General features: G+C 46.0%; 2 protein-coding genes across 2 annotated transcripts; one reads left to right on the plus strand and one right to left on the minus strand.

The window, feature by feature from the left end:
- Positions 1-6285: 6285 nt before the first annotated feature.
- slc22a23 (solute carrier family 22 member 23) lies at positions 6286-19712 on the plus strand (the record flags this gene model as incomplete). Its single annotated transcript, XM_079740500.1, has 10 exons — positions 6286-6714; positions 7826-7929; positions 8420-8574; positions 14903-15089; positions 15367-15494; positions 16211-16313; positions 16594-16820; positions 17212-17244; positions 17453-17576; positions 17831-19712. The coding sequence occupies 10 exons, from the start codon at positions 6286-6288 to the stop codon at positions 18258-18260; spliced, it is 1920 nt and encodes a 639-aa protein (XP_079596626.1). The 3' UTR covers positions 18261-19712.
- A 183-nt stretch (positions 19713-19895) lies between these two features.
- Positions 19896-21090, minus strand: psmg4 (proteasome (prosome, macropain) assembly chaperone 4). The gene is made up of 3 exons (XM_079740342.1): positions 20806-21090; positions 20557-20632; positions 19896-20194 (listed from the first exon to the last, which is right to left on the minus strand). Exons 1-3 carry the CDS (start codon positions 20980-20982, stop codon positions 20073-20075), a joined length of 375 nt encoding a protein of 124 aa, XP_079596468.1. The 5' UTR covers positions 20983-21090; the 3' UTR covers positions 19896-20072.
- Between the last annotated feature and the right edge of the window lie 299 nt (positions 21091-21389).

Genomic DNA, 21389 nt, shown 5'->3' on the forward strand with positions numbered 1-21389 from the left:
GATGTTCTCGTACAGCTACACTGATTGAGGTTGTTTTGTTATTTTATTGTATATTATTCTGCTTTGTTATGCAAGGCAAGGCAAGGAAAGTATATTTGTATAGCACCATGACAAAATATTAAAGGGGCAATAATTTTAAGATATTACAACAAGATAAGAAGAAATGTATAATCCAACATGAATAAAAAATTAAATAAATCCCAGCATCACCCTAGGACTTCAGAAAGCCAAGCTGAATAGTATCTTAATGCTAGCATACTAAAAACCCACAATAGGTTTGTTCTCCCACATTCCACCAAACTCAAGCAAAAAAAATGTAATATTCATATATTTGTTGTAGCACAAGGACTTAGATATTCTAATGTAATGACTTAAATGGCTTTAATGCTGCTGTATGTGAGGTTCTGTGTGTGTGTGAGATTGTTTTTTTAGTGGTGCATGTGTGTGTGTGTTTGTGCATATGTGTGTGAGCGCTTGTGAGTGTGTGAGCGTGAATGTGTGTGTGTGTGTGTGTGTGTGTGTGTGTGTGTGTGTGTGTGTGTGTGTGTGTGTGTGTGAGCATGTGTGTGTGTGGACATGGCAAACAGGATATGTAGTGCAGCTGGTAATTCTGTATCGCAGAGTTTGTGAATGTGTGTGTATGTGTGTGCATTAGCAAATCGGTGTGGGGGGGCAGTGTGTGTGTGTGTATGTTTTTTGGGGGGGTATGGCTGTATGTGGGTGTGGTTGTACGTGTCTGTGTGCGTGTGGGTGTGTTTGTGTGTGTGTTCATGTATGTGGGTGTGTGTGAATGGGGTGTGGTTATGTGTGTGTGTGGTCCTTGCGATCCCGGGTTGTTTTCCATTAAATAATAACCATGATTGAAGTCATGGCCATATATTTAAATGACAGGATCCTAGAGGAAGGTTCATCCGTGTAAAGCAAGGTTATGTATCGTGATGATGAGGAAGAAGAGGATGCCGATCATTCTACCTTAGAACGTTTAACCGCACTGAGTTGGCATGGTAAAAAGAAAGTTAACCCCAAAACTACCTGAGAGCAGTGACTCATTAAACAACAGTCTGGGCCCGGATTCTCTCAAAGATACGCTTACTTCTCACCGAAATGCTGATGATATACTTTGAAGCCGACACCATTTGTTACCAAGCCTATGCTTGTCTTTAACCAATGAAACAGACAGAGAAACATTTATTTTGGCAAACAAGCATTCCGGAACTGCTTTTAATTTTAAGTGTTCTTTAGATGTGAAGAGATTGTTGGAAGGTTTTCGCACATGTGTGAGCTTGTTTGTAGGCCTCGGTTGATGGTGGGATTCACTACAGTAAAGTGACAAGCAAGCAAACTGGCACAATTTTGTGAATACTCAGCATATAATATTCTGTATTACATTACTGTTTGGATTTTTGTGTGTGTGTGATTGTATGCATGCATGAATGTGTATGCGTGTATGTGTGTGTTTTTTTTTGGGGGAGGGGGCCGTGGGTTTGGGTATAAGTGTGTTGGATTGGTGTTAATCAGTGGTGTCAGATGCGATGGGAACACCCTGACTTTCCTCATTTCTGCCCTTGAGCTGTTGCAGGATAAGGCTTGCAGGGTGACCCATTAAGGTGTCTGTTAAATGTCAAAATCTATGCACGTCTGTAATTCATTATGTTGGAGTCTTGCGTGAGTAATCGGTGTTCCAATGCATTTCTGCACTTAGCTGACCTCAAAGTGCCATATTATGGGTATCATGGTATGCATCCCATTCATGCATTCATGTGTATAGGTATTTGTAGGTGTCTATGCATGGCCATTTGTGGGGATGTGAGTTGTATTTGTGTGTGTGTGTGTGTGTGTGTGTGTGTGTGTGTGTGTGTGTGTGTGTGTGTGTGTGTGTGTGTGTGTGTTTGAGAGGAAATTATGGGGGATATATAGGCATCTAGTATACTTTTCCTTTGTAAACTAACAAGGACAACTGATCATAGGATCAGCAATAGATTATGGTTTTAACAAGTTTCCATAACTCACCACACTTGGCTATACATCACTGGCATTGATCCTACTAAGTGGCTTTATTACCACAGAGGTACGCTGTGATTTTATCGCAAACACTTTTTCCCTAACCGCATGGGGAGCAGCCAGCCACACCCTTACAGAAACAATATCTGTGTACTAAGGTGAGTTAGGGACATCCCCAGGGAGTGATACACCCTGCCAGGGCCGCTGCTGGCCGTTTCGGTGCCCTACGCGTTATTTTTATTTTTTTATTTATTTTACAAACCATAATTTCTGGTGCACCCCCCCCAGGTACTTGGTGCCCTACGCACTCTGCGTACTCTGCGTATAGGGAGCGGCGGGCCTGCACCCTGCCACGCCCTTATTCAACTACTGACACCCGATCCTCATCTGATGGCATGAAGTGAATGCTGACAGTTAATAATCAGTTGAGGCTTCACAGTTAAATTATGACCTGCCCTGCCCAAAATCAAGACACCCAAGCAAGCATGCACATGCAGCCGCATCTACAGAACCTTGGGTGGCTCAGCATACGCAGCATTCTCTTTACTGGCTCCCAGAAACATCCCTTTGCCTGACATTGCCTTGCAGCAAGGGGTTGATATTTGTGTTTAGTTTCTTCCCTGGGACTCTGACTGTCACAGCCTGCGTTGTATATGTGCAGCCCGGCTTTGCGTTGTATATGTGTGTGTTTGTTTGTACGTATGTGGGAAAATGTGAGTGACAGCTGAGTGTCTACAAAGGGGCCCTAATGGGAAACACTGATAACGCTAAGTATTTTGGGGCGTGTCTCGGCAGAGTTAGGCTTATCTGACATCTAAGGGTCTCAGATTCAAGACAAACTGACCGGACAAGCAGGTAGGCCGACATTGCTAGACAGACAGAAAGGCAGACAGACCGACAGACCAACAGACAGATAGAGAGAGGGGGGGGATGGATGGATGGATGGATGGATGGATGGATGGATGGATGGATGGATGGATGGATGGATAGATATTGACTTTGGCGAATGTTGCCCAACCCCCTGAAGGTTAATGGCATGATAATGTCTTTACCTGTGTGAAAAGGCGATGGGCCAACAAAAGGATAGAAGATACTCAAACAGTGCTTTCAAGCACTTAATTTTTCATGTGCACCTGGGTTTGTGTCTGTGAGTGTGAGAGCATGAGAAACCAACAAAAAAGGCGTGCTTGTTCAAGACAAGAGTGAAAGTGCAGTGTTTGGTTTATAAGCCAATTGACATTTAGGGCGAGGCTACAGCTATCAGCATTGGCAAGCGCTATGCTGTTATCTTATACGTGTGGACAAGCCTATTTCACTGCTCCAGCATCAGACTGGGACTCTGTCTCTGTGTTAACAGTCCCACGGAAGTCCTCACACACACAAACACACACACACGCACACAAACACACACTTGCACACACACACACACAGACTTGCATCGTCTCTTTATTCTGCAAAAGCTTTGTGTTGGGTCCATGACTGGGGTGAGGTGGGTGGAGTTTTGGGGTGAATGGCTGACTGATCATGTGAGTGTAGACTACCTGTGTGTGAGGACGCCAGGTGACATGGATATGCCCTCCCTAGAAAGGAAGGGAGGATGTGTGTGTGTGCGTGCGTGCGTGCGTGCGTGCATGCGTGCGTGCATGTGTTCGTGAGTGTGTGCATGCGTGCGTGCGTGCGTGCGTGTGTGTGTGCGTATGTGTGCCAGCTGTCTCTTGACACCTGACCCAATGTGGGTCGCCCAAATCCTCTTGTTGCAATACAAATGTATGAGCTTACTCTGTAGGTCCGTCACTACTGTTTATTTGGACCAGTTGGACAGCATGCTCAATGCATAGGTTAGCTTCAACAGAGCACAGTGTAGCTTATGCTATGTATTCGAGCGATTGCCAACTACAGATTTGTTTTTAGGACAGAAGGGAGGGACATAAATAACTTTCGCTACTGAGAAACTGACTTTATCTTAGGCACCGCGCTTTGTTTCAGGGTGGGAAAACAATGACATGATTAAATAACAGGGTGTGGCTGATAGACAGTGATGTCTGTCATATTAATTATATTAAGTGGTGTGACAGGAATATGGTTGGAAGGTGTTGCACAAGAGCAAGAGAGAGAGAGAGAAAGAGAGAAAAACCGACAGACAGATAGCCAGACAGAAAGATAGACAGAGAGACAGTGAGACAGCTAGAGACAAAGAGGGAAAGAGAGACGGAGAGAGAGAGGGCACGCATGAGTGAGAGAGCAATAAAGAGAGTGAGACAAAGAAGGAGCCAAAGAGAGAGATATGCTAGAATTAGGGGTGTCATAACTAAATGGCCTGTTAAGCCTTTTGAGAGTGGAATTGTGATTAAGGACATTGCATATAAAATTGCTGTGACTTGACTTGGTGGAGCCCTAGAGTAAGAGACATTGCCATCGCTCTGTGTTATGCAGCCTAAGTGCCAGGCTGTGAAGATATCCCACAGTCCAACAAACAGCATGAGAGCTGAGGTGTCTGAAGCATCCTCTGACTCACCTCATCGTTCCTGGAAAATCACACTGATAATTGCAAATACACACACACACACACACACACACACACACACACACACACACACACACACACACACACACACACACACACACACACTTACACACATATAACCACACACACACACTAAGTATCATATTCATTTATTTTTCCCCCACAGACACACTAAAAAACGTACACGCACATACACATCATGGACAGCACGAACACACAAACACACATACTTGCAAACATTTAATCTCTATCTCTCCCTCTCTCTCTCCCTCTCTCTCTCTCTCTCTCTCTCTCTCTCTCTCTCTCTCTCGCACACACACACAAACACTGACTGTAACGCTTGTATCTCATAGGCAGCAGGCGTAAACCGTACAGACTGATTTTATGTAATTGTCATCCCATGCTGTGGCCTATTTCAAGGTCATTATTGATTCTGTATAGCAGGCCCCACACACTCAAAGACAAACTCATGAAGACACATCCACCCCAAAAATGCTGATACTTTAAGATTTTACTTTATTTATTTATTTCGTAATTTGTATGTATGTCAACCATAACATGTTAATCATAATAATTACAATGCACTATAATGCTGGTTGATATGCATCCGTCTGTGGTCGGTTGTCTCACCCTAGCGGATTGAGTTGGTATTACCCGAAGACATTGTCCTCCTATTGTCTTTGTAGGACTGCTTATTCTACTGTTAATACTGCTACTTCATTATTGGCCTATTTCTGCGCTGACTGAAAAACGACATCATGGGGGTGGGGGGTCTACGTCAGACATTGGCTCAATTCAGGGACGCAGAGCCATTAAAAACGTTTGTTACAGCAATTCACCGAAACTGAGGTCTAAATGGAATTCCTAAATATTTTAGGAGAACACGAAGTATTATTCATTCGCGATGGAGGGGGGCACAAAGGGGCACAAAGGCAGTTATTGTTGACTGCAGATGCCCGCCAGTGGTGCAATCACCCTCCAAAGATTAGCCAATCACGGCGCATAGCACGACCGCGTGAAGGCGGGGTCTAATCTACCAGCCTCGGTTTGAGATAGGGTATTCCAACGGTTTGCCGGCGAGGGACCGAGGATTGCCCCCTCTATTGAACCCCCTCTATATTACGCTGGAACTCGGCCCTCGGATTTTAGAAGAGAATCTTTTAATTTGCATGGGGTATACTCATCACTTTGTCTTATATGGGTTGCATTTGGGGCCGGTGCTTTACCTGTGGCGTGCGCATGGATGGATAGATGGAGGACGCAGTCTATTGAGTGCATGTGTAGTGTTTAAGGGTAACCAAATAGGCCTATTTCAACCTAAAATCGCTGCGTACATCCGGCGGAGGGTTCACAGTTCACCCTCATATGGATGGATCCTTCGTTCGGACTGGTACCCATGGAATACAAAGAGCACGCTGGTGAACATGTCTGGCTGCGGGAATCCACACCTCTGAAGGAGCGTCCCAGCAGACCTCCCCTGACGGAGAAGCTCCACCTGAACATCACCATCTGCCGCTCGTCTCCATAGCCCCAGCCATGAGGGCGACTTTGAGGTGATCCGGTTTGGACTGTGCCCCTGCGGGATCCGGGGAGCTCCGTGCCGTGTGGAATTATCGGCGTGCACGTTGTCTCAGCACTAAGATTCCTTTGTGTCAAAGGTTTTTTCTTTTCGTTTTTTTTGGGTGCATTTGGAGCTGGGGCTCCGAAAACTGAGTCCACCGTTGCACCCAGGTCCTCTGTCTTTGTGACCCTCAGCAGAGATGGCAGCCGGCCGGCAAGAGGCGCCGGATCATCAGCCTGAAAACGGATTCACGCCATTGGATCACACGCCACCCAGACTGTTACCCCACATAGATGCGTCGGTCCTGCCGTCCCTGGGGGGGTTTGGAAAGCACCAGAAGCAGCTCGTGGTTTTGACTTGGATACCGGCCTTATTTATTGGATTTAGCCAGTTCTCCGATTATTTTCTTTTGGCGCAACCCAATGGGACGTGTGTGCATCCCCCGGCCAACGACAGTAGCTGGACCGGGGCGCCGCCGCTGCTGGCAGCCCCCGGCGGCACGCCCGCGTTTCACCTCGGCAGCAATGAGACCGGCGAGAGTTACAGCGGAGGCATGGCCATGCTCTGCGCTTGCAAGGAGTGGAAGCTGGAGCTGCTGACGGGACTCAGTCAGAATGTGGTTACCAAGGTAACGAACGTACAGATAGCCCCACATTGCATCTCACACATTGAGACATTTTATTTATTTTTTATAATATTTCGTGTGTTCATAATCCTCAATTCCTCATCCCACCAATTCTGCGGTAACACTAAAGATAACCACCATTTTGTAAATGTGGATCGGCTGATTCAGGCTCCAACAAATTAACAGTTGATATTACCCACTGACCTAATTGTGAGAGGACATGATTGTCTCCCCCAACCTTCTTTACCCCGCTCCTCTCTAACCCCCGGTCTCTCTTTATCCTCTCTACACGTTTTAGCTTGAAGGGTCTTTATTTTTGGAAGATGATTTTTGCATCTCACCACAGGATTATAAACTCAAACTGTCCACTGCAAAAACCAATAGCTCTTATCTCGGACCCTCGGTCCCCTTGGTGTTCTCCTGTACACTGTTGACATAACAGCAGGGAGAACAGTGGCAGTGCTGCAGAGGTTTGCTATTGACATGTCCTACACACACCATGATGCACAGATCCTCTCTCTCTCTCAAACACACACACACACACACACACACACACACACACACACACACACACACACACACACATTCATGCACGCACAGACATGCATACTCTCACACACGTAAACACACATAGATACCAGTCACACATACGTGCAAACACACACAAGTTGGTTTGTAATAAGCCATTGTAGGTGTTGAATGAACTGCGGTAGACATATTGACTGTAGACTCATCTAACTTGGATGTAGGACTGAGCATGAGCATGAGGTTGTGCATTATTCTATGGTGCTGTATTTTTTAAACCACTTCACTTTACTTCAGTATTCATTCCAATCAATGTCAAATTGTGAATCACAGTTCAAATTAGAGCTTTACAAACTGTACAATGAACACAGGCAGCATGTCACCTTTGTTTAGTAACCAACCTGTAACAAGCTTTTATTATTGCTTAATTCCATTCTGCTTCATGCTATATCAATGCTGAAGTCTCAGTGTTTTTCTGTATTAATCTATTCCTCAGTCTCTCTCTCTCTCTCTCTCTCTCTCTCTCTCTCTCTCTCCCCAACTGCCTAACTCTTCCACTCTCTTGTCTGTCTTTCTGTTTCTCTTCTAGTGGAACTTAGTGTGTGACTCTGCCTGGAAGGTCCACATTGCCAAGTTCTCTCTACTGGTGGGCTCCATATTTGGCTACCTGGTGATGGGTGTCATGGCTGACTGGTACGCTTCCTCCTTCTCCTCCTCCTCCTCCTCTTCCTCCTCTTCCATCTTCTCCACCTCCTCCATGATGTTCTCTGTCTGTATGACATCTTCCCAGACCCCCCCCCCCCTCTGCAATCTGATGCCCGCATGGGAAAGAAGACGTCATTGTATTGGATCAGTTGCTGTGGCAACAATGTATACAAATGCGCCTCCCAATCCTGACCCGACCCGGTGACCATTTGACCTCCCCCCGTCCCTTTCCATACACAGAGTTGTTGCATAGCCTCAATAGAAATTCCTGTATTCCTTAGCAGTCAGAATTTTGAGTGTTTTACAACCAACAAACCCTCTTCTCCTCTATTTCCCGTCCTCTCAAAGGTCCCCCCCCCCCCCCCCTTTCCTAATCAAGCCAATTTGCCTATTGGTTGCGGCTCACATCGTCCCATGCAATTGACTGGATTGATGGACAGTTTGGATTGATTTATGTGATGCATTGATGTTCCGTCAGGTTTGGCCGGCAGCCGGTGCTGATCCTCTCGGTGCTCTTCATGCTGGTGTTTGGCCTGAGCGTGTCCTTCTCCGTCAACGCCACCATGTTCAGCACACTGCGCTTTTTCGAGGGCTTTTGCCTCGCTGGCCTCACGCTCTCCCTCTACGTGCTCCGTGAGTAGGACATCCCCCACATGCACACACACACACACACAAACACACACACACACACACACACACACACACACACACACACACACACACACACACACACACACACACACACACACACACACACACACACATACACATGCATTCCTAATTTCGCACAGCCACAGAACCGCCTGGTATCGCACGTGCACATTACAGCTACCATTTTCCTAGAAGTAAAAATGTCTTGTGTTTGAATTGAACTAATTAAACAGCAGCACAGATATGGCCAACATTACACATGCACTCCCCGGAGTCGTCCTCATTCTACATCAATTGCCGGTGTCCACTGATTGGCTGACCGGATCATGTTTGGGAGCCAAGCTGCAATGTTCGTCTGGCTCCAGCCTTGTACTCGGGGCAAAACCAGAACTCAGATTGGTAGATTTTGTCTGGTGTCCCGAGGCTAGCGCATTTTCCCCAAGTACATTTCATTCCTTTGCATCACCCGCTTTCGTGCCCCTTCCCCCTTCATCTCTTGCTCACTGGGTTATAGGGCCTGGGATGTGACACCACCACCACCACTGACATTCAGTCCCCTGCTCTTTTGTTGTCACTCTGTGAGCCCAGAGTGACGACTCTAGGGATGGTCTCATCCAGGCAGCCCCGACGTAAAACAAGTGTCAAAACAACACACATACACATACACACACACACACACACACACACACACACACACACACACACACACACACACAGGCACAAACACATAGTCAAACACACTATCTGCTCTGGGAAGTTTGCTCAAAAACATAAACAGACACACCCAAACACACACATACACACACACACACACACACACACACACACAGGCACAAACACACACACACACACACACACACACACACACACATGCATATGACAAGCCTCCTCGCCTTGTCAAATTCAATTCAGCAGTCTCCAGGGAGCCAACTGTCATCTTTAGGTATCCTTTTTATACATACAGTTAATACAATTAACTGTAAATGACAGAATATCTTTAATTGTCCCCCACTGAAAAACCTATATGCATCTCTTTCTCTAATGTAGATTTCTTTCTTATTTCAAACTACACCTTGCTTTTTAAATACTCTTCCATTTTATCTCAGTACCGTCAGCCTTCTGCTGCCCACGCCCTCCCCCTCTTTCCCCCTCACCCTCCATGGGCCCCGTCTCTTTAGCTGCCCAGAAAGAGATTAGTCATACATTATGCGTGTGTGTGTGTGTGTGTGTGTGTGTGTGTGTGAATAGGGGGGAGGGGGGGATTTCATCCTCACTGTGGGGCTTCTTGATAAAGCAAAGCTGAATGGGACTTTTCAAACAGCAAATAAACAAAATGGATGCCTCTGAGCCGTTTGCTGGGATACAGCATAAGGTTTATTGTAATCCACAGCCGATGCAGCGACGGGAATTTGGTTTCTGCTCGGTTGCAGTTTGTTGTGCCTGACCTTAAAGCGTCTGCCATTGGTTCTATACCGCTTCAATCACAGTCTGTCCTTTATTGACAGAACCTCTTTCTGCATAGATTCTTGGTTTCAAGTTGTTTTTGTGTGGGTGGGTGTATGTGGGCGTGGTAGCGGCTGTGTGATGGTGAGTGTGTGTATGTGTCACTACTTAAGAGGATGGGAGGAGGGCTGACAAAGCTTTGGATTTTATTTGACTTCCGTGTATGTGACACACATTGTGAAATCGTTGACCTGGTGCTTTTTCCCCGCGATCACTTCGGGGCCCACTGTACCAGCATTCTGCCAAACGGCCTTTATGGACCAACCTTATAGAGTGGCTCGCCTTCCAGTTAGCTCTCCCCTTTTTCCTCTCTTCTTGCCTTGTCCTTTCACCAGAAGAGACATGCACAAGCACACACACTCTACCCCATCAACCCACCCCACCAACCCTGGGTCTTTTCACACTAGTTTTTAATGGTGTGACAGCATTTCTACTGATTGGTCACATTGATTTTAGTTTTAGTGGGCTTGGAGGGAGTGTTTTTGTAGCCTGTGAATGTGAGAAACAAAACGTCTGCTTGTGCTTTGTAAAGTGCATATGCCAGTGGTTTTGTGTGGGAGTGGAGTTGCTTTAAAGGGGAACTATGCAACTTTTTTGGATTAATTTACCTTAATATAACATGTTAAGAGTCATTGTGAGTCGATTATTATGGGTCGATTGGTCGCTGTTTCGACTCCCCCTAGCGCATCTTGGCGGAAAAAGGGAATATGCAAGCTTCTGCCGGCGACCCGCCGCCCACTCTTGCGGGATTCTCGGGTCTCGCGAAGCACCGAATTGCTTTACGGCACAACCGATCCACAAACACGGAACTGGCTCGATATAAACACAAGTAGCGAAGGGATTGTTACATTCATCATGGATCAGCCGACTAAAAAGAGAAAGAGAAACCCAATGTCGGAGAGGCCAGACACGAGTAAACGTTGAGCAAGCTTCTCAGGAATAGCGTGAACTGAAAGAAGAAGAAGACTGCAAATCAGATGCGGAATGTGTTTGCTCGACCGTTTTATTGTGAGCCCTGTATGTTTCTAGCTTGCTGGGGTGTTAGCGTACTCGCTACCAAATACCAAATTTGTTTTCATGGTTATTTTGCTGTTCGTCTGTCTCGTCCCCCAGATACAGTCTTAATCCCCGAATCCAGGTTCTTGTTTATTTAGATCACTAGACCGCTATTCGAATGCCACAGATTTTTCTAAGAATGTATAGCCTATATCATGTGATATGTGCGGCTGGCCATATAATGCAGTACCCTGCATGAGAGCTGCTAGTTAGCACATATTCATCGGTAACAGAACTAAAAAGATTGCTTTGTATTTTTTCTTAGTTACAAGCATTGGCAAACAGCATTGTCCATGTTTTGAGGCTTGATGACGCAGGACGGCTCGGCCTGCCTGCCCCGGTACAGTCACCACCCACATCCGAACTTGTGCGGGTAAAAGTGTAGCAAGGAAATCCAGAGAACCCTCAAGAAGAGGTTACACAATAGTTACACTCTTCCAGACACAGCATCTGTCTATGACAACTCTCCTGCGGGGACTAGCGACAGCATACCGTCTCGATCTCCGAATCCATTTCCCTGTAATTCCGTACACAAGTGACGTACTTGAGCAGATACATAAATGCACGATTGCTGCGCAAAATGTTCATGCTATCGCTATGTATTATGTTGGCCAACACACACAGACTGCATATGGGGAAGGGGCGATGTGTTTATGATAAAAAATCCTTATCATGTAACTCATTGCGTGGGCTGATGTGGGGGTGTGTTTGTGTGTATGTGTGTGTGTGTGTGTGTGTGTGTGTGTGTGTGTGTGTGTGTGTGTGTGCATGTTTGCACATACTTTCTGGAGTAGCCGCATGCTGATTCAGGTGGGGGGAGTAGCTGTAACTCCATGGCCCTGGAGCAGTCTTATCTTTTGAGGCCCCCCTCCCACACCACCAGACACACACACACTCACTCCCACGTCTCTTCTTTTCTATCATCCTATTCTCTCACCGACCTCAAGAAGGGGCGTATGTTGCATCTCTCTGATGCCTTGTACCAAGCTGTAAACGCTCAATCACACACACACAAACACACACACACATACACACGCACACACCACCATCACAAACAAAAACCACCATTACACACCCACCACCATCGCACAGACACACACGCACACAGACACACACACACACCAACACCATCCCCACCAATCCCCCACACACAGACGCACACTGTATTCCCACTCTTACCCTTTGACCCACACTGATTGTGTGATATTTCAGCCTCCCTCTATTCTCAGGCCCAAGGCAAAGTAAGCTGGAGTGTGTGTGTGTATGTTTGTGTGTGTGTGTGTGTGTGTGTGTGTGTGTGTGTGTGTGTGTGTGTGTGTGTGTGTGTGTGTGTGTGTGTCTATCTCCCCCGCTCTCTCTTGTTATGACAGATTGGCCCATTTGTTTCCAGCCTTTTACGGAGTTCCCTCTTTTTGAACTTTTTCTTCTTCATTGTTAACTGCTCCCTTTCAGCTGCAGCAGATTATGTCATACAGGACAGAGTAGAAGGAGGAGGAGGAGGAGGAGGAAGGAGGGAGGGTGTGTGGGAGAAAGAGAGCAGAGGAAAGGGGGCCCAAAGGATGGGGTCAGTAGAGTTGGGGGATGGTACAGAGCAGCAAACGGAGCTACTTGAGGCCTGATGAGCAGGGGCAAAGTTAGGGGAGAGTGAGATGGGGACGGAACAGGGTGAGAGGAAAGGGTGAGATGGGGACAGAAGAGGATGGGAGGAAAGAGTGAGATGGTGACAGAAGAGGGTGAGAGGAAAGAGTGAGGTGGGGTCTGAAGAGGGTGAACTGGGGACATAAGATGGTCGAGGGGAAAGAGTGAGAGGAAGACAAAGAAGGTTAGAGTACGGGGGGCAGTGAGATAATCAACACAACAAGAGCCATAGCCATTATCATGCCGAAGTGGAACAAAGGGACCTTCCTGTGTGTGTGTGTGTGTGTGTGTGTGTGTGTGTGCGTGTGTGTGTGTGTGTGTGTGTGTGTGAGAGAGAGAGAGAGAGAGTGTGTGTGTGTGTGTGTGCATTTGTATGTGTGTCTGAGTGTGTTTGCCTAGGTGTATGAGTGGATGGCAACCTCCCAGTAGAGTCTGTGCTATCAGCCACTGCCTCTCGGGGGACCTGGGGGAGTGCTGTGTTGTCGTCTTTATGTTTTAACCCAGGTTAAAACCGATGGGTCTGGGTCTTGGTCTGGCTGGGCCTCGTGCAACCACAGCGGGGCCAGAACCGGGCCCCTCAGTGGGGATCCACACACTTAAACTTCACCTCTTCACCTCATTTCACCACACAAATAGAGAGGATAATTAAAGGGGACATATTATACCACCAGGTGTGAGTGTGATTAGCCTTACAAGCCATTTCGAAAATCTGCCCCATATGACATCACTAGTGGACGTGTCCACCTGGATCTGTGCTGGATAGATCAGTCTACCAGCCTACCCAGTGGACTGAAGTAAACGTTGCTCATCTATCCAGCACAGATCTAGGTGGGACACGCCCACTAGTGATGTCATAGGGGGCAGATTTTTGAAACAGCTTGTAAGGCTAATCACACTCACACCTGGTGGTATAATATGTCCCCTTTAAAGTCTCAGCCTGAATATGGCATGACGAAAGAGAAACAAATTCTATGTCTCCATCTCTCTCCGTCTCCGTCTCTCCATCTCTCTCTCTCCTCTGAGTCTTAAGACACCGATGGAGAGAATATAGAGAAGCTTAGTGTTGAGCTACACGGGAGGTCACTTTCATTTGCTTTCTCTGCATTCAGGTGCTGAAACGTCAGCTATCCCCTCCAGGCTCAGACCAGGAATCACAGAGGGGATTTGCAGTCATTCTTCTTCACATTCTCCTTCACATTCTCCCCTGTCATTTACCCTGCCTCTGATATTACTAGCCTGAACCTGTACACCTGCACACTGCTGCTCCCGTTTCAACCAACCATGATACACAGCAGTATCCTTGTCTGCTCTCTCTCTCGCCATCTATTTCTCTCCCTCCATCTATTTTTATCTCTCTTCTCTTTCTCCCCCCTCCTTATTTCTCTGTTAGCAACCCTCCCCAGCTCACTTATCTAGTGGAATTTGTTAATATGTATGGAGGGAGTTCGGGAGTTGAGCCCCATTTGCATTCAATTCGTATGTTGCCTCTTCCTCTCTAGCACCCCCCCCCTTCCCCCCCCCCCCCCCCCCCCCCCCCCCCCCCCCCCCCCCCCCCCTCTTACTTGTGTCTGCAATAAAACGTGACAGTACATAGCCCCTCCTCCCGACACCCCCTGCACATCACCCTCCACCCCCCTTTGGTCACCTTCACAAAGGACGTACCATCTGGTCATTGCCTTGTGGGCTGTTCTATGTTACCAGGAGTAGGATGTGGGGGAGCTTTATGTAATGGTACAGTAGATGGGCCAAACCATTTGCAGATGCTATGCAGGGAGGGTACTTAATTATAAGTCGGCATGCGGCCTGGCGGTTAACTTGCGGCTTCTCGTGGGAATGTTCAGTGATGGAGAAGAATCAATTATTTATGGAGTAAATTAGATATTGGCCTCAGCATTACCAACATGTCGCATTACGTATTAACAGGCCATTAAGGCTGTGATTTTGATTAATGATGTTAATACACATGTACACAGCCATATGCATTCCCCTCTCACCAATAAAGCTGAACCTGTGCTTAAGCTATAGGCCTGTCTTAGTTTTTTCCTGTTTTCCATCCATTTCTAACATTGACTCTCTACTTTCTCTCCCTCACCCTCCATCTCCCCCTATTTAGGGATTGAGCTTTGTCTGCCAGACTGGCGCTTTTCCATGACTATGGTGGCCAGTTTTCTGATGGTGGCAGGGCAGCTTTTGATGCCAGGAGTCGCAGCTTTGTGTCGCAATTGGCCAGATCGGGATGACTGGCAGGTGCTCCAAATCGTTATAATCAGCCCCTTCGTCCTGATGCTGCCCTATGTCTGGTGAGTCCAACCCTCCGAGCGAGGGTTTTTCTTTGCGTTCAGAGCCAGGCAATAGCTTGTACAGTACACGCTTGTATTACGCAGTTTTGGAGCAGTACACAGCGCGCTCTGTCTGGACGCTCGGACAAAGCTCTCTTTCTTCCATTGTCCCTGTTTTTGTCTTCCTTCTGTCGCCTTTTTCCCTTCTTGCACTGACACCCTGGGCCTATTGTTGTCCTTGGATCTTTCGTCTCTACTTTCTCAATGCCTCCTCCTCTGCCACCTCCATCTATTCCAGGATTTTTCCTGAGTCTCTCCGCTGGTTGCTGGCTACCCAGCACTACAGAAGGTCCAAAGTAATGATGCTACGCATTGCCAAGAAGAACCAGGTTGATATGACAACCGAGCCCAGCGGGGTTCTGATAGGTGAGTGGGTCGAGGGGACTGGGGTTGGGGTATCACTGATCAAACGGCCACTACGTCGGGCTCTGACAACACGGCTTTTATGATAATGCTTAGTTTTACTGCGGCAGGATCTGTCCTTTTGCTAATTGGGCTGTCGATAAGGGCCCCCCCAAAAGCCTTCCTCTGCTAGGGTGATGGAATCGGGATGCAATACAATGTACACACACATCAAACCTGGCATTGTCTGCTTATGAGATGAGGTCCAACACCATGAAAACACACACACATGTGTTTGACCAATCATGCGTCGTTCTCTCTGGAGAATCAAAATGTCCTAATAAAGGAAGGGTCCCAAACCCTTTTTGAATACACCTTTTAACATTTATATTATTATAAATTGTACTATTATATAGTATAAAACAGTGGTCCTCAAACCATTTTTACCCCCGCCAATATGTTTCTTTAAGCCCAGTACTATGAGAATATAAGAATATAAATAATGTATTTGCATGTTATTTAGAACATGACATGTTTTTTGTTTTTTTTACCATTTGAGAAACACTGGCATAACATAACTGCACAGAGCATGTTTATCATCTTCCCCTTTGATGGTCGCCTAGCAAAATTTCCAATCATTATAGCAGTTTTTTTCCTAAGCCCTAAAGCCTGCGGTCTCTCATTTCCTTCCTGATCAAAGAGGTCTGACTTTGTCTCCCACTTTCATTTGAACTTATCAGAGTTGGAGCAGGAGCTGCACAAGAAACCCCAAAGGACCTGCATCGTCAAGATGATGAGCACCAGGAACCTGTGGAAAAACATTGTGGTGCTCTGTGTCAACTCGTAAGTCTGGCCGTGGGCATCTCAGCAGACGGGGTTGGGGGGGGGTGGCTTGTACCAGTCCCTTTTGCTAATCAAATCCCACATAACTCAATGTTGTTGTTTTTGACTGAATATCCATTACATACATGCTCCTCTCCCGTCTCCCGTCTCAGATACCGTCGAGTCTGAATGTACTTGACCCTAACATCTCCTTCATTGCATTAGCGACACACGATACATCGGCAGGTCAGCAGGATGCGGATGTCTCTATAAATGTGTGTTTGTGTACCTGCGCCCTTAGGTTGACGGGCTACGGGATCCACCACTGCTTCTCGCGCAGCATGATGGACCCTGAGGCTCGGCTGACGGCCATGTGCCACACCGACTACTACACCATGGCGGGCATCGCCCTGGCAACTTGCCTGGCGGTGTGTCCGGCGGTGGCGCTGATGGGCAGGCGGGGCGGGCTCCTCACCTTCATGATCATCACTGCCCTGGCCTCACTGCTGCAGCTGGGTCTGCTCAACCGTGAGTAACGCCGTCTTACAGCTCCCCGGGTGGCGATGGGGATCACTGGAAATTGGGAGGCTAGACGCTATTATATATGACAAACCATGCATGCAATCGGTTTGTCCTCGCCTCTTATGGAGGAATGTGTACGTCCTCGTTTAGGGTACACGTACTGTGACCTTTCGGTATAGTGGAGTGCACACTGCCTCCTCCCTTTTCTTGACCCACATCCAGGCTATTTGCTCATTGTTTCAGGACTGGCAGCTAAACCCCCTAAAGATTTCTGCGAAAGGCTTTTCCCGGCACACTTGACGATTGATTTCTGCTTGGCTTGCTCTCTGTGCAATCTAATGTTGTGTTCCCTTCTGCTCAATTCCTCAATGTTCACCGACACGCTGATGAAATCCAGTGATCGGGAAGTACAGCCTTCGTCACGACACAGGTATGTCTCATATGTTGATCTTGGAATAGAACAGTGATTTCGAGACATCATTCTATTTAGCCTTATATATATATACAGTATATATACACCCTTTTTGGCGGGAATAAGGTGGACAGTTTAGGATCCAGCCTTTACATTAAAAGGATGTGGAGTGAGTGGTATTTTTTCTCTGTCTGATTGAGTTTGGTGTTTCTTTTTTGGTGTCTAGTGCTGCGAGACACACTGAACAGGAAGTTCTCTGTGGCCTTCTCCATCATCGGCATGTTCTCGTCCCACGCCGTCAGCACGCTCAGCATTTTCTTCTGTGCCGAAATCACGCCCACAGTCATTAGGTGAGCTTCTTAAACCCACTGAGTTAGTGCTGCCTAATGACTTACATACACGTCCAACGTCTTGCCCAAGGAGGTAGCTAGAAGTGAGAGCAAGCTCGGTTGTACAACGCTGAACTTGACCACTTGCGCCATCTGGTGGCCTGAATCTACCATTGAACGTTTGAGTTGGTGTCCTGCTTTTGCCTCTCATTTTGTTGTGTATCGGTGTGTACAATGACCCACCATTGTCCATCCGTCTGGTCTTATCCTTTAAGGGGGGGAGGCCTTGGCCTGGTGCTGGCCAGCGCCGGCTTCGGCATGCTCACCGCCCCGATCATGGAGCTCCACAACCAGAAGGGCTACTTCCTGCACCACGTCATCTTCGCCTGCTGCACCCTGCTGTGCATCATCTGCCTGCTGCTGCTGCCAGAGCCGCGTGGCCAGCCGCTGCCGGAGAGCCTGGCCGACGGGGAGAGCTTCACCCGGCAGACCCTGCTACGGCCCGGGGAGCAGCACCTCCTGCTGGCCAAGACGGACAGGGACTACTCCCGCGTGCACGACACGCCCATCCATCTCACAGCCACAGGCAGCGCCACCGTGGCAGCGGCCACCGCTCTGGCAGCGGTGCCCGCCTCATACGCCCTGGCGACTGGAGGAGAGCTCCTCGACAACTGCGCCGTAGCCAATGGGGTGAAGGCGTCGTAGCGGATAGCGGTCCGGCCACGCTGTTAATCATGTGGAAAAATGTAACCTCTTAGCCTGTGGGGATGATGAGCTGGTAGGTGCCCAGGGAATTACATTTCAGATTAAACCAAAAAAAAAGGAAAAATTTGTGTGATGAAATGACAACTCTGATTGAATGGTGGACAGACTGAAGGGTTGTGTTGAGCCAGCAGCTCAATGTTGAAGGGGTTTGTGATTGTGCTGATTGTGACTTCAAGGACTGCAATGCATTAATCTCAAGTCAGTGCACACTACTGATGCAAACCAAACAGTTGTGGTGGTTTAGGTTTAAGATGATTTGGACTCACTGTACTGTCAACCTTTTCTCCTGCCACATAGCAGCAGAGCCAGTGTACGTGGGGAGATGAGAAGACCAGAGAGTAGACTAGCACTCAATAATGATCTCTGTTGTTTGGAGTTTGACCTGGTGAGAGAGGGGATCTCACTGCATTGTATTTTATTTTTGGGTCATTTTGCACTTAAGTCCAAGACACAATCAAGTGCTTGTAAGTTTCCAGCCAACACAATTAAAATCCAGGGATTGGCTGAACCACTACATCTATTTTTGCATGACCGTGCATAAATGGGTTTATATTATGATCTGCATTTCCTCTACTCTGATGTGTTGTTCCTTCACTAGAAGTCCATTTGGCACTTTATTTTTAGTAAGTAAGTATGGTCAGTGTATACACGTTTTGAATTATCTTAGTAAAGGTTGTATGATGGCTGATTTAACAGCAGCTGGAGACTATGGCAAACTGCATGGACGGTATGCCAAAACTGAGCAATGCCAAAATAATGAAGTACCTGTGAGTTGAACAGACATTAAAGTAATCAGCTTTACTCTGTCTAATGACGCGTCTCAGAAATTGTATGGCTTTATGATGGTTTTGTTCTTTGACAAAACATTAACAATGTAATTAAAAAAAGCTATTTATTTTGTCATGTCACCAAGGGCGTTTTTGTTGCTTTAGCTGAGATACCTCCTAATTGTATTACGATTTCTCCCATACTCTCACACTCCCTTTGTTCTGTGTGTTGTGGTAATGTTATTGGTTGTTTATCCTTTAACTACAATGTATAAGTTTAGGCTGACATAACGTGTTTGGCCATGCCAAAAAAGCACAATGTTTATAGTGGTTTTTAAAACGTGTTTGAGAATTAGAATAGAGCAGCAGTCTGCTTAGGCCTAGTAGTGTATATTGTACATGTGTACAAACTGTGTAAGGTATTCCTTTGGCCTGGAGACAAAATGTAAGGTGTCAGTGCCATTTGTTGACAATACATGGGCCATCTACTTTTTTAGAATACAGAGAACACCAACAACAATTTTAGCAGGGTCCAAAACTGTAATGCATAGCCATGCATGCAACGTCCTCCACGTTGTTATCACCCATTTAATATTCCTTAAAATATGTCAACATCTTATGTGGTCTGCTGGTTTCTGCTTTCAACAAGGAAATAATTGGAAGGGAGAACCTCAACCACTAATTTCTTTTTTAAGTGTTATTTTTTTTAATATGATGCATTTGTACAAAAAGACATAGGCCTACATGTTTTGATAATAAACCATTTAATTTATTGATAATGTCAATAAATGAACACCTGATTTGATGTAACAAAAGGGTCTGCGTGTGATTACAGAACATGAAATATCTATGTAAGCCTCTGTTTTTGTATTATAAAGAAAGCAAAGTTGCATTAAAAGAAACACAAAACGATACAGGGGTTTCCTTCCTGTCAGAGGCTATCTACAGAAGAGGGCTATGAGATGACCGATAGGAGGATAAATAATTAAAAGTGTTCCGGGTGATTGCCCATCTCCTTTTTAATCCTATCCTCCACCTGCAGGGCCAGGTTAGTGTTGACCATTGGGAGATTATAACTCACAAACACTTGCTTATTCGTCTTCTTGGCTGCAAATTAGAATAGGGAGAAACAATGTAAGAACATTTATTGAGAATTAACATCATGTTTGTTTTAGATTTGGTTGATTGATAAGACAAAATTGTTTTATCTTCACCCACATAAACGTACATTATATCAGTCTATACAATAGGAGAAATGCAATACGAATGGATGATGCAGCCAAATTGTTCTGTGATCGTTACAATTTAAAAGTTATGTTAAATTGGATTAACTACTTGACAACTATAAACTATAGCCTATATAGAGGGTCCAACATCTTTAAAATAATTCATATGATTATCCTCCTTATAAAATCCTAATAGCTTGCCACATTGAAAATTACATTATGTAGAAACATTCATATAACTACCTAATCTCTGTGCCAATGAATTTGGAGCGGTCTCAGATTTATCTCCCATGAGGAGCATCGATAACGGCACAGAATCCTGTAAATGAAAAAACATGGGTCACGACATTCGTTGATCGTTTAAGAATTGATGTGAAATAATATAGTTGATTCTTGATTACATATTTAATGAATAATTTACGGTCTTGGACTGACTGGTTCTACTTTGTGCAGAATAAATGGTCGACACATCAACTTTTATGATAAACTTACAAATTTGCTAATCATCGAAACTGCCAAATTGGATAAGGTTGGACTCCCGCCGACCCAGAGGAAGAAGCCGCCGTTCATCTTCATCACATGAAAGTGTATCGTTTGCTCTGAAATCTTTTCACAAAAATTGTGAACGGTAATGGCATCAAATGCACCTCCTTGTTCGGCTCCACTCATATTGAATGACGATAGTTTTAAATGTTTATAAACAATTATAAAGCATGCGTTACGAATGTACGGGCTAGTCTCGTGCTTTGGTTACTATCGGTTTGTTGTATTCTCAAACCTGACTTGGCGCATTCATCCGGGTTCTATGACGAGGAGCGAGACGAAAGCAATCGATGCATCGATACAGCAGTCCTGTTATCTGATATGAGAATGTTACAATGCTAAAAATCTAGATCTATGTTCTAGTTCAGGCATCTCCAAACGGCGGACCGCGGTCCGGGTCCGGACCAAGTGACGGTCCTATCCGGACCCATGACCAATTTAAAATAATGCATTTTTAATTTTTTTTTTAATGATTTTATTTTATTATTATTTTTTTAAATATGTCACTATACAAAGCATGATTATGTTAATAA

Source organism: Pollachius pollachius, assembly GCF_949987615.1.
Source record: "Pollachius pollachius genome assembly, chromosome: 7".
Lineage (NCBI taxonomy): Eukaryota > Metazoa > Chordata > Actinopteri > Gadiformes > Gadidae > Pollachius > Pollachius pollachius.